This window comes from Cryptotermes secundus, unplaced genomic scaffold (genome assembly GCF_002891405.2).
Source record: "Cryptotermes secundus unplaced genomic scaffold, Csec_1.0 scaffold99, whole genome shotgun sequence".
Lineage (NCBI taxonomy): Eukaryota > Metazoa > Arthropoda > Insecta > Blattodea > Kalotermitidae > Cryptotermes > Cryptotermes secundus.
This window is the reverse complement of record NW_019725842.1, coordinates 3,955,871-3,971,212: the sequence shown is the minus strand read 5'-3', so window position 1 is coordinate 3,971,212 and position 15,342 is coordinate 3,955,871. Positions and strand designations below refer to the sequence as shown.

The following is a 15,342-nucleotide window of genomic DNA, read 5'->3' as shown; positions in this document are numbered from 1 at the left end:
AGGACTACGTCACCTCCAACTTCAGGCCTGAAAAGCAACCCAAATAAGAAACTGCAAGACACTGGCATGAAGAAGGCAGCAAAGAGAGCTGCTTCATCTTGGATTAATGCTTGGCTTGCTCTTGAACGCTGAAGGCGAAATGTTTCATCGAAAAGTCTGTTGACTCTCGGCGGACCAGACGGCATTGTGTCTCAGGATGTAGAACTCCTCACTCTATACATATACATCGTACGTTCTTCCGTAAGGGACACAGAAATTTTATTCTAGTCGATTATTATTATTATTATTATTTGCATGTACAATAAACAACAATAAACTGAATTATTACTATTATTATCCTCTCTGAAAATGTATACTTTTAATTTCTCAATTAAATATTTATGTTTCATTTCTCAGTTCTTAATAACACTTAGATTTATTTTAATGAAATTCTTATTATTGCTATTATTATCATTTGTTTGTTTGTTTACTTTTCTGCATTACTGTGGTTTCCCCAGTGCTTGCCTGTAATTTGTCTTTGACTTTATTGTGTTTTTCCATGATGTAATTACTTTTATCTACACTATGCTCTGTCTGTAATTGGCCTTGCGGCTGTTTACTTGGCACATAAATAATAAAGAATTGAACTGAATTACTACTACTACGTGCGTCTTATTCCAGTATAGTAAGCAGAACTGATTATTGGATTATTTTAGGCGTTTTTTTAACTAAATAGCTTATGCAGATCCACGTAAATGTGAATGACACAGTGGAAAGTGTGGTCGAAAAGGGGTATTCGTATCGTTTTCAGGGTACTGTCCCAGAATATGACTCGAGGGAGTAAGGAAATTCCTACAGGAGCGACCTATCTCTAGCCAGGATCTCCCGTAATACGAAACAGGAAATTTAACAGCTCAACCCCGCCAGTCGTTTCAGTTATGAATTATTAGTATGTATTCCATTGCCCAGCAGAAATTTCCTAGCGTCACGGTGCTATGGACAATACGCTGCTTCCTCCTTGTTCTGATAAACAGTTCGGCATCAACTGATCATCTAATTGGAAGCTGCATAAACCCTGTAACTCACACGGTATTGTTACGTAGGAAGCCAATTGTGATCCGTGACACGCTTTGCGTAGCGAACCCAAGCGCTGCCTTCACACCATATGACTGTTATTAAACACAACGACACAGTCAGTTCACACTTCGAGGCTAACACAACTCTCCCCCCCCCCTCTCTCTCTCTGATTGTTATTTTTTAAATTATGTAGCGAATTTGCAGTGCCTGGAAAGAACCCAGCTGCCATTAGATTAGCTAATCAATGGTATGCCTGAACATAACACTGCTGTTGCTAGTTGCAGTTGATGGATCTGGTTTCGTTTAATTCGGTGTATATACTGTGAACACTACCGCGGTTAATCGCGAATGTCTGCATGACTCCACTTGTAGTGAACCAGGTTAAAATATTGCTCCTCACAGCCGCATACAATAAACAGGATTTGATTGCAGCTGTCGCCATAAATGATGAATAGAATTATGGATCTAGTACTTATAGTGTGAACTAGGGTACCTCAGACTTTCATGATATTATTAAAATGGTATTTCTGCAGCCACCACCTGTCTTGTGAGCCTGATTCTACGCAACCGACTAACAAAAATCAACAAATAAAATTTATGGAAATCTCTAAGGTGTTAAAATAAACATCTTCATAATAACACGTAAAAATACAAGTTGTTCTGAAAAATATCACTACTTTATTCAAAATACTGATCATTGTGTTGCAATGGTTAAAAATCATTGCTATTTTGGAAGTACCCACTTCAAATCTATGCCGAAAGACCAGTTAATCTTAACTGCGAATTTCCGTTGTCTCGATATTTGCAAGTGAATTCCGGAAGGGTATATTGGAATAGGCTACGGACGATTGTTTCCGTACTTTTCTAAATCTGTGACTTATCATTCTGTGGTACATGGCCTGAGTTAGTTCAGCGTCGATGAATAATACAGAAAAGAAGCATAATCATCTTTCAATCGTTTCATGTCCATTATTGGACTTGTATTTGAAATCTTAAATTTAAAACGAAAACGAGTAAGAAAAGTTATTCGATTCCAGCTGTTTATCCTGTTATGAATAAATGAACCTCTGCAGACTTTATCGTCAGAATCAAATAGTTTGCAAATTCCGGTTCCCCTTGCGAGTCAAATCGCTTGAAAATAAGAAGAAAGAAAAAATATATATGACTGAATGGATTATGTAAAAACGCTATTAATCTCAAAAAGATTAGGCAGTCGTTGCGGTTAAGTGGCTAGCACTCAATATTTCGCATTTGGAACTCCTCGCTTTCGAATTCCAGCCCTGAAACCTCTACTCAGACTGAGCGTGTTATCTCCGCGAAAATGCCGACATGTGTTGAATTAGGCCAGGACCGCATCCTTCTAAAACTCAGCAATTCATCACTCATAATCTAGCAGAATTAGCGTTAGAGTATAACTCAAACTGGTGTAAGAGTGTCAATAAATAAAACAATAACGAATCAAAGGATTAAATTCCTATTATTTCTGCGAAGGAATCGATATTACTGCCTCGCTAACATCTACGAGTGTTTTCCTTCTCCGGACGCCGAACCAAATTAACATGCCCAATCCCTCCTAGTAGGCAGAAATCCTCAGCGCTCGCTTATCTTTGTCTCCTAGTCACGTTTGTAACAGAAATGAGAACTAAATAGTTTCTGTAATCTATTACTTCGTTACATTTTGAATTTACACGAAAATATTTAGTCTCTCTACCGTTCTTCTAATTTTTACTCATTTTAAACACCGAGCAAGAAGTAATTCGTGTACAGTGCTGTCATGCAGCATCCTGTTGCCTGTCGCTTGTCGCTTCTTATATAGTATAAACCATATATGTAGATAAATAATGTATGTTGTAAAGAAAGCAGTCTTCTGGGATTTGGCACCTTGTATATGTGGTGTTAACCGATGTTTCGGAGGAAGTATCGCCTCCATCTTCAGGGTAGCAGAAAAATATAAGAAATCCGCATGCGAAGAGACCGTGAGAACCGGTTCTCACGGTCTCTTCGCATGCGGATTTCTTATATTTTTCTGCTACCCTGAAGATGGAGGCGATACTTCCTCCGAAACATCGGTTAACACCACATATACACGGTGCCAAATCCCAGAAGACTGCTTTCTTCATAGTCACCGCCGTGAAAGCCTCAAATCTTACAATGTATGTTGTAGGTAGTAGAATAGACTTTTGCATGTTGATTGTTAATCCCAACTCCTGGAAGGTTGAAAGCAATGGTGTGACAGGTATTGGAGACTGGCTGTATATTAGCCAGTAGTCCAAATATTCCACCATTTTGATGTTGAATCTGGTATGGAGATGTCTGGCGACAGTGGTAGCCAGTCGCTGCATTATAGATGGGGCGAGTGGATGGCCCATGGGAAGACGTGTCCAAGCATATCTTTTTTTTTTTTTGTAGTTGATTCCATAAAACCTTAAATATTCAGGTCTAATGGGTATCGTATTAAAATTCAACGTAAATTTTAAGATTTTAACACAAGTTTTCATGTGAGACGTTGAATAAGAAGTGACTTCCGTGTACAATGATCGTCGCCCGGAAGATGGATAAATTGACCAACCGAAAGTCACGGTTGCGTTTGCATAGCTCTTGGCTCGTATGCAGGAGATACCGTGCTGGAATATCTCCACTGGGAGACCGGATATTACGACTGACGTCTATCATAATAATTTCCTTAGTCTCTCCAGGCAAATGCCGGGATAGTATTTGAGAAGAGGCAATGACCACTTCCTTCCGTATACTTACCAATTCACTGTTTATTAATTAATTGCCTTATAAAGTTCAGCCAAATTCTTGGATAGGTCCTTAACATGCACAGCTGCTGCTCCTTTTTACAGCCTCCCAGGTTTCAAAGTCCGCAGTTGTCCTATCCCTCAACAATACATAATCTGTATCACGAAAGAAAGGCATACGGAACGTCTACTCCAACCTGAAGCTTCCAGAATTTTGTGGAACTTGAAAGGACGAAAGGAGAATATTATTCTCAACGTATAACAGATGTAGTTTACATACAGGGTGTTTCACGACTTTAGAACATAACTGCAGGAGGTGATTTCCTAGGTCATTGTGATCAAAAAAGTTCATATAAACATGTGTCCAATTTTGGACGGTTACGGAGTTATGACCGTTTTAAACTCAGAATAGAAGGTAACGATTACTGACAATAAACGGAACAAAATAATAAACCAGCATAATACATGATACATTTAAAGTATAAATGTAAAGTTAACTTCGTGAAATTACTTTTAATTTGAATTTATTGTTGTATAAAGCTGATTTTCAAAAGTGCCACCGCCGGCCGCAACCCAGGCTGCCCCTCGGTTGTGAACCGCGCGGACATACCAACCCACCACGCCTTAGGTACTTCTCAAGTGTTGAGATAACGAGAACGCTGTGTGTGTAGCTGGCTAAAAATAGCGACCCGCCAGATGATAGACGCGGTTCACATTAGGGCGTGTACGGGAATGAAAAGTGCAGGTTTAGGATAATTTTAAGTAATTTATTTTGAAATACAGAGTTACTACAAAGATTCATTCCAATTCAAAACACTGTATTTTCCAAAGTATCATACACACAAATATGATTGATACATGAAAATAACCGCAAACTTACCAAGTTTGCATGGTGATACACCAGTTGGCAGCATGAATGCAGTGCCTCACAAAATTGCGAGTAAGCTGGAATAGAGTTTCTGTGTGTTGGAATATGGGAGATGTTCGTCTGTTATAGCAGCCCAGCGTGCATTGAGAGCAGAGCACAGAAAAGAACCATCACGTAAGCAGAGCATTCTGCGGTGGTATCGGCAGTTTAAGGATACTGGTTGTCTGTGTAAACGGCAAAGCACTGGGCGACCAATATAGTGTTTTGAAATGGAATGAATAATTTATAGTAACCCTGTATTAGGCCGCGCCATAGCTCAAACGGTTAGTGGCTGGCTTCCCAACGCGGCGGCCCGGATTCGAACTAGGATCAGGTCAAGTGGAATTTGTGGTGGACAAAGTGGCGCTGGGGCAGGTTTTCTCCGAGTACTTCGGTTTCCCCTGCCAAACTTCATTCCACCAATTGCTCCACAGTCACCCTCACCTATCATCTGGGGCTGGTACAATACGCCAGAATTGGCCGCAGTGTAAGGGACTTAGTCCACCACACTCGCAATAAAAACCGTGTATTAAAATTATTATCTTGTATGTATTTATAGGCCGGTCCGGTAGCCGAGAGGTCTAAGGCATGCACTGTCTTTGTTCGCTTTGAAGCCGGGATCGTGGGTTCGAATCCCACACAAGGAACGGATGTTATATGTGTTTGTGTTGTTCTGTGTTTAGGTACAGGCCTTGCAACGAGCTGATCCCCCGCCCAAGGAGTCCTACCGTCTGCAAAATGATCAATGAACCTGAGAGAACTGCCCCATGATCCAAAGTGAGAGCGAGAGGAAACAATGCATTTATAAACGAAATCAAGTAGCATGCCAGTGGGTCAAATAATATATTATTAATCGTTATTTAAGGAACTTAAATAATAAATTATTTAGATGAAAGCGTCGGAATTTAATATATTTCGTCGCCCGGACTAATAACACAGTTGTCTGAACAGGCACTTTTCAATTACTTGCAATTCGATCCGGGTCTATCGATTGTACAATTTCGTGATCTTATTTCTGCTGAGTTATTTTATGGCATTGTCGGTATATCAGACAATATGGCGTCGAATATAAGGATGATTAACCGTTTGGAAAGGAGAACTCGCGGCATGATTAAGCGCCTCTCTCGTCATTCCGATGGAGGGACTGGGGAAAGTCAGGATATCCTCAGACAAGATAGCCGTCGTCCCGGAGGAGATTCGAAGCGTCCACCTCCCGAATACAAGTCCAGAGCGTCGCTGCTACACCATCCTGCTCGGAGTTTGTATTGATTAAACATAACAACGAATGCGTTGCGAGAGTATTCCAACTTGGGGCTTACGTGTTACTGGCATGTACAGCTTCTCCATTAGAAACCTTAATTGATCAATCAACGTGAATCCTTTTAGCGGGAAAGAAGAGCGATTGACTAAAAGCCAGCAGCTTTATCCAATTGGAGAGTGATATTAGTCAAGTCACGTAACTGACATTGGCTCTTAGCAATATCTGGAGCCCTTGCCGTTCTGGTATTCAGAGCAAGACTGCATTCTGCCACTTCATTGTCGATGCTCTTTGTGGAGCTGAGATTAGTTTCTGGAGCTACTATTTTGCAAGTTTTACATTCAGTTTCTTTCTTCGCCATAGTCTAACGTCGTCAAGACACGGGCGACTTGCATGCATCAGAAACTGCATCTAATATAATATTAACACTTTAAAGTCCAGTGGTTCTAAATATACCACTCAGTCTCTCACTCATGGACCTGAGCCCTTCTTGAAAAGCTGACAGTTGTGAATCTACCCAGGAACTTCCCAGAATTTTATGGAACCCGAAGGTTCATTAGCGTGTTCACAACAGCTCTCAAATTGTCCCTATTCTGAGCCAGATCATGCCAGTCCATTCCATCCCATCCTATCACTATAAGATCCATTTTAATATTATCCATCCACCTACGTCTTAGTCTTCCTGCTGGTTTATTTTATTCTTGCTTTCCCACCAATATCCTACATATATTTCTCTTTTCCCCATTCATACTGCATATCCTGCCCATCTCATCCTTCTTCACTTGATCATTCTTATTATACTCGTACTTGGAGAAGAGTATAAGTTATGAAGCTCCTAATTATGCAGTTTTATCCAACCTCCTGTCACTTCACCCCTCTTAGGTCCAAATATTCTCCTCAGCACCGTGTTCTCAAACACCTTCAATCTATGTTCCTCCCTTAATGTCAGAGACAATGTTTCACACCCATACAGAACCACAGCAAAATTATAGTTTTGTATATTCTAATTCTTATTTTTTTTTTGGCAGCAGACGAGAAGACAAAAGGTTCTGGACCGAATTGTATCAAGTATTACCTGAGTTAATCTCCTCTTAATTTCCTCCTCAATCAGGTTTTGGTTTGTTATTGTTGTTTCCAATTTTCTGAACTGTGTCACGTTTTCAAAACATCAGTTTCCTATCATTATATCATGATTTTGAGCTATATTTTGTTGACGAGACAGTAACATACACTTAGTTTTCTTTGTGTTTACTTCTAGACCAACCTCTTTACTTGCGTCAATTAAAGTTTGTGTGTTTTTCTTTAGGGTATCTACATTATCACCCAGTAGATTCACATCATTAGCGTAGGCCAACAGCTGATGTGTCCCGTCTAATTTCAGTCCCACCTGGTTTCCCTGGACATTCCTAATGGCATACTCTAAAGCTGAGTTGAAAAGGAGTGGCGATAAAGCATCTCCTTGTTTTAGACCATTCTGGATAGGAAAATCGTCAGAAAAATATTTACCTGTACGGACTTTACTATACGTCTCCTTTAAACACATTTTAATCAGCCTAACTAGTTTCATGGTTATCCCAAACTCTGTCAGAATATTGCATAATACTTCCCTCCTAACTGAATCATACGCTTTTCTGAAGTCTACAAATAGCTGATGTATTGTCTCATTGTACTCCCATTTTTTCTCCAATATCTGATCAGTAGTTGATCTGTTACTTCGACACCATCCACACTGATGATCCCCAGTAACTTCATCTATATATGGACTTAACCTTGGGAGAACAATACTGTATTCAATTTTTTTTATATTTGAAAATCGCGCACTTTGGCCGCAGGGTGTATTTCTGTGTTTCGCTTGGTTCTCACAATAAACAGCTACTCTTTCCAAAAAAAGTTAACCTGTTGATATTTGTATGAGAGACATAATATACTAATATACGTATCTGTGAGGTGCGAACTGAATTTAAGGATATTTTTGAGAAGAAATGTGATAATTCTTAAAAATGTTTTACACCGAAAGGCCAATCATGGTGGCCGCGCGGCCTAAGGTATGAACTATCTTCCCTCACTGGAACGCTGGGATCATGGGTTCGAATGCCACTCGAGGCATTTATTCTGCGTTTATTCTGAGTTTGTGTTGTCCTGTGTGTAGGTAGCGGCTTTGCGACGGGCTGATCATCCGTCCGAATCCTACCGTCTGTGTAATAAGGATTACGAAACTGATGAAGAGACCAGGGACCAACAAAGGGCTGTGGAGCTATTGATGAATGAACTGAGTCCGATGGGATCACAGGGCATTTCGTACACGGAACAGACATATTATTTAGAGAAAATTTCCTTGTTCTTTGCCTTCTCACTCATTTCAATTCTTCTTCCTTTGTATGTATCATGTTTGTCTCTCTGTTTTCGCTACAGAACTCAGTTTCGGCCAGTAATTCTTCGAGCGCCAAACAACTTCTAAATTCTTATTAAGATAAGAGGTAGGACTGTTTGGATGACAGGACATCCAATCTTCAGGCCTCAAAAGGGCAACACAGAAACATGCGGATGGCCACTCATTTATTGGGCGGTACTGAAAACTTCGGCCCATTTATCTAAGTCCTTAGCATGCGTCGTCATTACAATTATCTCTCCGGAAACGTAACGCGTTAAACTACTTCCTAATTTCTTTCGGTTTCAGTACACGAAAAAGATAATTAAAAGAATAATATGTAGCTATCGAACTACGCAGTCAAGTCAGTAAAAATCGTGCTTCGAGCATGCGAGGGGGAGGGTTCCGAATTCAAGACCAGGCAGGGGAATGGCTATTCTGAAGGAGGATTTCTGCTGTTTCCTCCCGGCAAATTGTGGGATATATCACATTAGTCCACTACTCCTCCATTTCACATCCTTTCCAATTTATTATTCATTAATCATTCTAACAATCGACGCTGTCTAATTGCAGCTACTGACATCGCCGATAATAAACTGCACATCAAATGAACAATTATTGATTTACGGCTTTCATGGTGGTTAGCTGTTGATGTCAGTTCAGGTCTTTGGTGTTTATACCGTGTGGATGTGGGCAATGTTGGCGACATATCTGTGGTACATGTTGGATCCATCAACCACCCTACGCACTTCGATCCTGGAAACTCAGAGCGCATGAAACTCTGAAAATTCAACACTGTCCACATTCATGCTGTGTAAACAGACAAGAGCTACATCACCTTAAAACAATCATTTCACATTGCAATAGCCATATCAACCCCGGTTCAGCCTGCCGAAGATTAAGCAATATCAGGCCCTCTCATTCGTTTCAAGCACTGACACATTCATCCTGCTTTCCTTGTTTCATAGCCAATGACAAGCCCTTGTGGTGCCATCTGTTAGCATGCCCGTTGTCTTCTTCTATCCAGCTCCAATAATATTTAAATAATGAAGAGACGCTCCTGAAACTCTGTATCACATTTTTGTCATCTACACAAACTAGTCAGAATAGCGACTGGCTACGGGCTGGACGATCGAAGGGTAAGGTCAAGAATTTTCTCCTCTCCACGTCGTCCAGACCGGCACTGGGGTTCACCAAGCCTCGTATCCAATGGGTACCGGGGGGCCCTTTCCCCTGGGGTAAGCGTCAGGTGGGTGAAACTGACCACTCACCTCAAACTAGTGCCGAGGTCAAAAAAATGTGGATCTATACATCCACTCCCCATACGCCTTCATGGCGTAGTTAAGCACGGGGACAACTTTACCATTTTATCATCAGTACTATTACTGTGGTGGCAATGCGAATTATCTGAAGTCTGAGAGACACTGATGCCATATAATGCAGCATCCTGAAATTTTGTGTGGTGGTAATTCTTGTGAAAGCAATGTCTTTATGCTGCTTTTTGGTGTAATGTAAAGTGCTGTAGTTCTATGCGGTTCCGTTTCTTAACGATGGGCCTAATGGATCATGTTCAAGATATTAAGCTCATTAGTATTTCTTGGAATTTTATGTCCTTTCATGACCGAACAAGAAGTTGTTGGATCTAACATAGTCTTGTATCCTTTACTCCAGGTAACTATCAAACTACTTAGGCTGTTGCTCCTCAGGACTTGCCATAAAATGTTACATCGGTATCCATTTCTGTCGTGCTACGTTAAGTACGTATTGTTTCGTCATAACCTTCATGCACAACCCACCTTCATACTCGTATTTATAGATGCCACTTGTTTCGGTATCTTTCATACCATCCTCAGGTGTAAGAATATTTCTAAATACCATACATGTGGCCGCGCCATAGCCCAAGCGGTTAGTCGCTGCCTTCCCACTGCGGCAGCCCGGGTTCAATCCAGGGTCTGGTCAAGTGGGATTTGTGGTGGACAAAGTGGCGCTAGGGCGGGTTTTCTCCGAGTACTTCGGTTTCCCCTACCAATCTCCATTCCACCAAATTCTTCATCATCATAATCACTCGGGACAGGGTACAATAGGCCAGTCAGTGGCCGCCGTGGCGAGTGGACCCAGTTAGACTCCACACCCCACTAAGCGAATTAAAAAAAAAATGTCTTAGATGTTAAAATCGCTGTTTATGTTTATTCCGCCCTTGGTTTCTTACACTGTGTGGATGTGGACGATGTAGCCGACATATCAGAGGTACATGCTCCCTCCACCTTCGGGGTCGAAGAGTTAAGGAGAACCGGAATAGCGTAGTCGGTATAGCGACTGGCTACGGGCTGGATGACAGAGGAGTCCGAATTTGAGTCCCGTAGGGTCAAGAATTTTCTGTACTCCACGTCATCCAGACCGACTCTGGAGTCCACCTAACCTCCTATCCAATGGGTCCCGGGGGCTCCTTCCCCGGGGGTAAAGCGACAGGAGCGTGAAGCTGACCACTCACCTCGAAATAGTGCCGAGGTCAAGAAAATGTGTATTGGGCGTAGTGCTTACTAAGTTAAGCGCAGGGACAACTTTACGTTTATATAGGATCCTACTTCGAGAAACAACGGAGCAGTTGACCGGAGAAGTTGTGCGTGAGGAAGGAAGCAGCATACATCACCGAAATGTAGGTAACATATCCCACGTTCGCATGATGTTAGACGCCAACAGCAAATTAACATCAACAATTAACCATTCTGAAATCCTGAAGTCAGCAATTTTAAATTAGTTATGTTTTAACCTTTCACATACAATTTCTACATTCATATAGGCTATATTTATTTTCTTTACCTTGTACTCTTACTGATAAAGCATTTCTCTTAAACACTTTGCCATTTCTTGCATTATTGCCTTAATTTGTTGAAGGTTGACAGATGCACCAAGAAACTGTAAAATTATAATATTTTAAAAAGTTCCCATTGAAGTGTTTACCACTTTATCCACTCGCATTCTAAACCCACTGACATTTTAGCTTTCAGCTCTTTAATAAGCATGTGCATAGAGAAACAACGTGAAATACCGAAATGTTAGGATTTCAGTACGCAATTAGTTTATCTAGAAACATGCATTTCAGTCCATAATGCCTTCTATACATAATGTGAGCTTTCACGACGGTGATGCTTACACAAAACATGTAGAATAGATAAATGCAGAGATCAGTTTTATTTGACGGATTCAAAAGCGTAATACATATCACAAAATTATTCTGCTAATATTATGCACATCGTGACATTTAGGATAAGAGGTTCACGCAGCTGTGTTTATGAAGATTTCTGGGCTCTTTGCTGTAACGTCGTATAGACTTTTGAAAGCCTACTTACGTTTCAGAGGAACACAGCGCCTCTGTCTTCATTCCTGAAAACTGGGGCGATATGTCGGTTGACTTTCAACGGACTACACGCCATTATCATCTCAGAGGACAGAACTCTTCCTTCCGACATTTCTCATTCGACGTTTCATAACCTAAATACTTGACATAACGCCTTTAAATGTAGCAAAATGTTGTCCATGAAGCACAGAGCAAGTAAATTAGATTTAAGTCCTATAGATGATGCTGCGACATTCTGTTTCGATTAATTATTCCGATATAGGAATCGACTCGGACCAAGGACGAAGGACAAAATAACCGGGTTTAGATAACACGACAAGCGTTCGAAATGTTGAACTTTGGCATTATAACCAATATATATATCTTCCTTCTGATCAGTTTCTTTTCACGAGCAACAATACTCTTGCGTCACAGTGGGGTCTGAAACTGATACTCTGGGATTCAAGGCAAAATGAATGCAACAAGTTACTTCCTGAGGATATATTTTTGTAGTATAATACACGCACGCGTAAATTGATATAATACATAAAGAAAATTAGGACATATTTACAATCGATATAATGTTCAGCTTTTGGAACATTATAAAAGAAACCTAGGATATTACTTAGCAAAATATATTTTTATCTCTTCCAAAATTACAGCATTTAATCTTTCTAAACGTTCAGTTCGGAGGACAATTTAAAATTTCTCTATTTATCAGCGATATTCAATCATGTTCCGATGCTATCAGGTACTGTTCAACATGGAAGCAGAAAGTAGGACGTTACTTCCACAATTTTCAGTCCAAAATATCAACATTTATCTTAACAGTTCTAACATTATAAATGCCGAAATTTTTTCCTCTCTAGAAGGCTGCCATCACACTGCCTTGAAATGAGCCGGTACTGCGTCTTCCAGATCCTCACCAACTTAAAGTTTACATGTATAAACAGATTCAAACTGCTTTCTCGACGTTTTCTTGAGGCGTTCAGAGCTCTAGGTTTTTTTTAGGGACTGAGAATATTTGTCCCTATCTTTCGTCACTAGACTAATGAAACATAGAGAAACAGTGACATACACACAAACAAGAAAATAACAGTACCGAATGCCACGTAATTAAAGGAATGAATTTGAACTGGCCTTGTAATGCTGCACAGTAATTGACTGGACTCCCATGTCGACAGCAATAGGTCTTGTGATACAGTCCTTGACTTGAATTAATCTTATGGTGCCGACCAGACTGGAATCATCAGAGAGAGTGTAGCATTAGCATGCATTGCTCTCAGCACCAACTGTCCCTCAACTTGCTGCTTTTTCTTCATCTGGTAATTCTTCGTCTTTAACTAAATTGCAGTGTTCGGGAATTCAGATGTTATATGTACGCACTTCTAAATTTACGACGAGCGAGCTTGTGATAGTGTAATTCTGCACATATCAAAATAAGAGAGGTAAGGACTCATACTTAAAGAATTGTATTGGGTTGGAAGACCAATAAATATTAATAATCCCGATAAATAATGTTTAAAACTTAAGTTCCCACCTCCAAAAAAGCAAAGATGTTATGTATCTTCTGCCGTCGAAAGAATCACTGATTAAATTATGTGTATCCGCTAAAAACAAAGAAATATATCAAATCAATTGTCGAACTATGCAGTAGATTCGCAAATAAGATAAATAGGATTCTTGTTCCACAGGTCAAGCAAGAGTTAATGACACTGTGAAGTGTAGACCCATTGCAAGGCAACGACTCGGCAAAAACATTCCCGTGGGAGCCAACGCGCGCAAAAGTAGAGCGTCTTTTCCTAGGCAACGGATCAGTAAACACGCCTAAACCGATACGGACACATAGAAGACTTTTCCGTGGGATGACTGAGAAGAAATGGCAATAAAGGGATTAGACAGTGAAAGAATACTTTATGTGTGATTTAAAGTTATAGTGAGACTTATAAATCCGTTTCCAGGATAAGACTATTGAAGACTGAGAACCCTATTATGTGGTTAACGGTGAACTCTAAAGTGTGTAGATCAGCGATAGCGCTGTAATTGCCTGTAGCCCAGAGTTGTGTGAATAAGGTGTCAATAAATCCAATCATCCAATCCAAGACCCTCCTTATAAATTATCCCTATAGGTGGCAATATTTAGAAAAGTTATCACTGATTCTTAGAACCAAAGAAAAAGTTGAATTTTTAGTAAAACAAATTGCATAATGATTACCTGCGTTATTTTTTCTGTGTATAATTTCTGAATACTCACAACTATAAAGCCAAAGTAAGTTATACTTTTACACCGAATTCATTAAAAATAAACTTACATTTCGTAGTTTCTAATCACCGAACACTGAACGTGTAGCGCTCCGGCTTCATGTTCTCGAAGTCCCAAATTCAAGCTTCTGTCCGGGGATGCACGATTGTGGCTGAGGCACTTGCAGTTTCGTCACTCCCTCAGGACAAATGAGAGGACAGCACGTCAAACAAGTTCCAGTCGTTTCTTTCAACGTTCTTTCCAATCAATAAAACGTTCTAACATTCGATGTTGCATAACTTACTCTATAAAAAAGGCGTTAGATTTATTTAGAACCAAACGATCAGTAAGTTTTAAGACTCGGACTGTTATGCTTTTAAATGAGCGTGTACCTGTATATATGTATCTATGTATATACATAGGGAGACGGGTAACGTAGTCGGTACAGCGACTGGGTACGGGCTGGACGACCGAGAGGTCGGAGTTCGAGTGCCGGTAGGGTCGAGAATTTTCTCTTCTCCACGACCGGCTCTGGGACCCGCCCAGCCTTCTATCCCCGGGGTTAAAACTGCCGGAGTGTGAAGCTGACCACTCACCTCCAGCTAGTGCCGAGGTCAAGATAACGTGGAGCTATACATCCACTTCCCGATGCGTCTTCATGGCGCAGTGCTTAATTAGTTAAACACTGGGACAACTTTACCTTACCTTATGTATGCTACCAACTACAGATGACCCGAATGTGGCCCATTTCTCTTTCTACAAATTTATTTTTTTTTTTTCTCAGAGAAGCCAATTTTAATACAAGTACTATCGCGACGAATTCTGACTTGCGTACTGTCTAAAGCAAAGCAGCTCAGTGCATGTAACATGACATGAAGCTACATCAGCATTCCATTAAATATTTTCCTGATACTAACCAAATACCAGCTATGTCTAGATATGCTTATGAAACAGACCGACATTTAATTAACAATGACATGTGAGAAATTAGTTTTGAGCCCAAGAAGGGAGCTCACTAAATTTATGCGAGCAGGATAAACTGAAAAGGAAATACATAAATTTGCAAGGAACAGCTCTTACTTATCTTTCCTTTGAACCAAATGTATCCATAAAGATGTGTCTCCTGCGTTAACAATGACGTAATTAAACAACGGGTCGCTCAACTAAAATTGTCATATATTATTTCCCCTACAGAGGCACGAATACCATAAAAAAATACAGAAGTTCTAATTTGAAGTAGGAAGGAGGTTTGTGTAGAATTAAAAGCAGCTCAAGCTGTTAGTCGCTGGCTTCCCACCGCGGGGGCCCGGGTTCGATCCCGGGTCTGGTCAAGTGGGATTTGTGATGGACAAAATGGCGCTGGGGCGGGTTTTCTCCGAGTACTTCGGTTTCCCCTGCCAATATTCATTCCACCAAATTCTCCATTATCATAA

At 40.5% G+C, this 15,342-nt stretch overlaps 2 protein-coding genes across 8 annotated transcripts in view; one reads left to right on the top strand and one right to left on the bottom strand.

Annotated features, from left to right (window-relative positions):
• LOC111863636 overlaps nt 1–15,342 on the bottom strand; it is a 525,149-nt gene that overhangs the window by 55,580 nt on the left and 454,227 nt on the right. The window contains exon 4 of one of the 7 annotated variants that reach the window (XM_033751139.1): nt 12,808–12,907. The exons of the other annotated variants lie outside the window; for them this stretch is intronic. Within the exon in view, the coding sequence (XP_033607030.1) occupies nt 12,808–12,907 (100 nt within the window). The remainder of the gene's footprint in view (nt 1–12,807; nt 12,908–15,342) is intronic. 7 annotated transcript variants of the gene reach the window in all.
• LOC111863631 overlaps nt 1–15,342 on the top strand; it is a 349,465-nt gene that overhangs the window by 5,529 nt on the left and 328,594 nt on the right. The window lies entirely within an intron of this gene.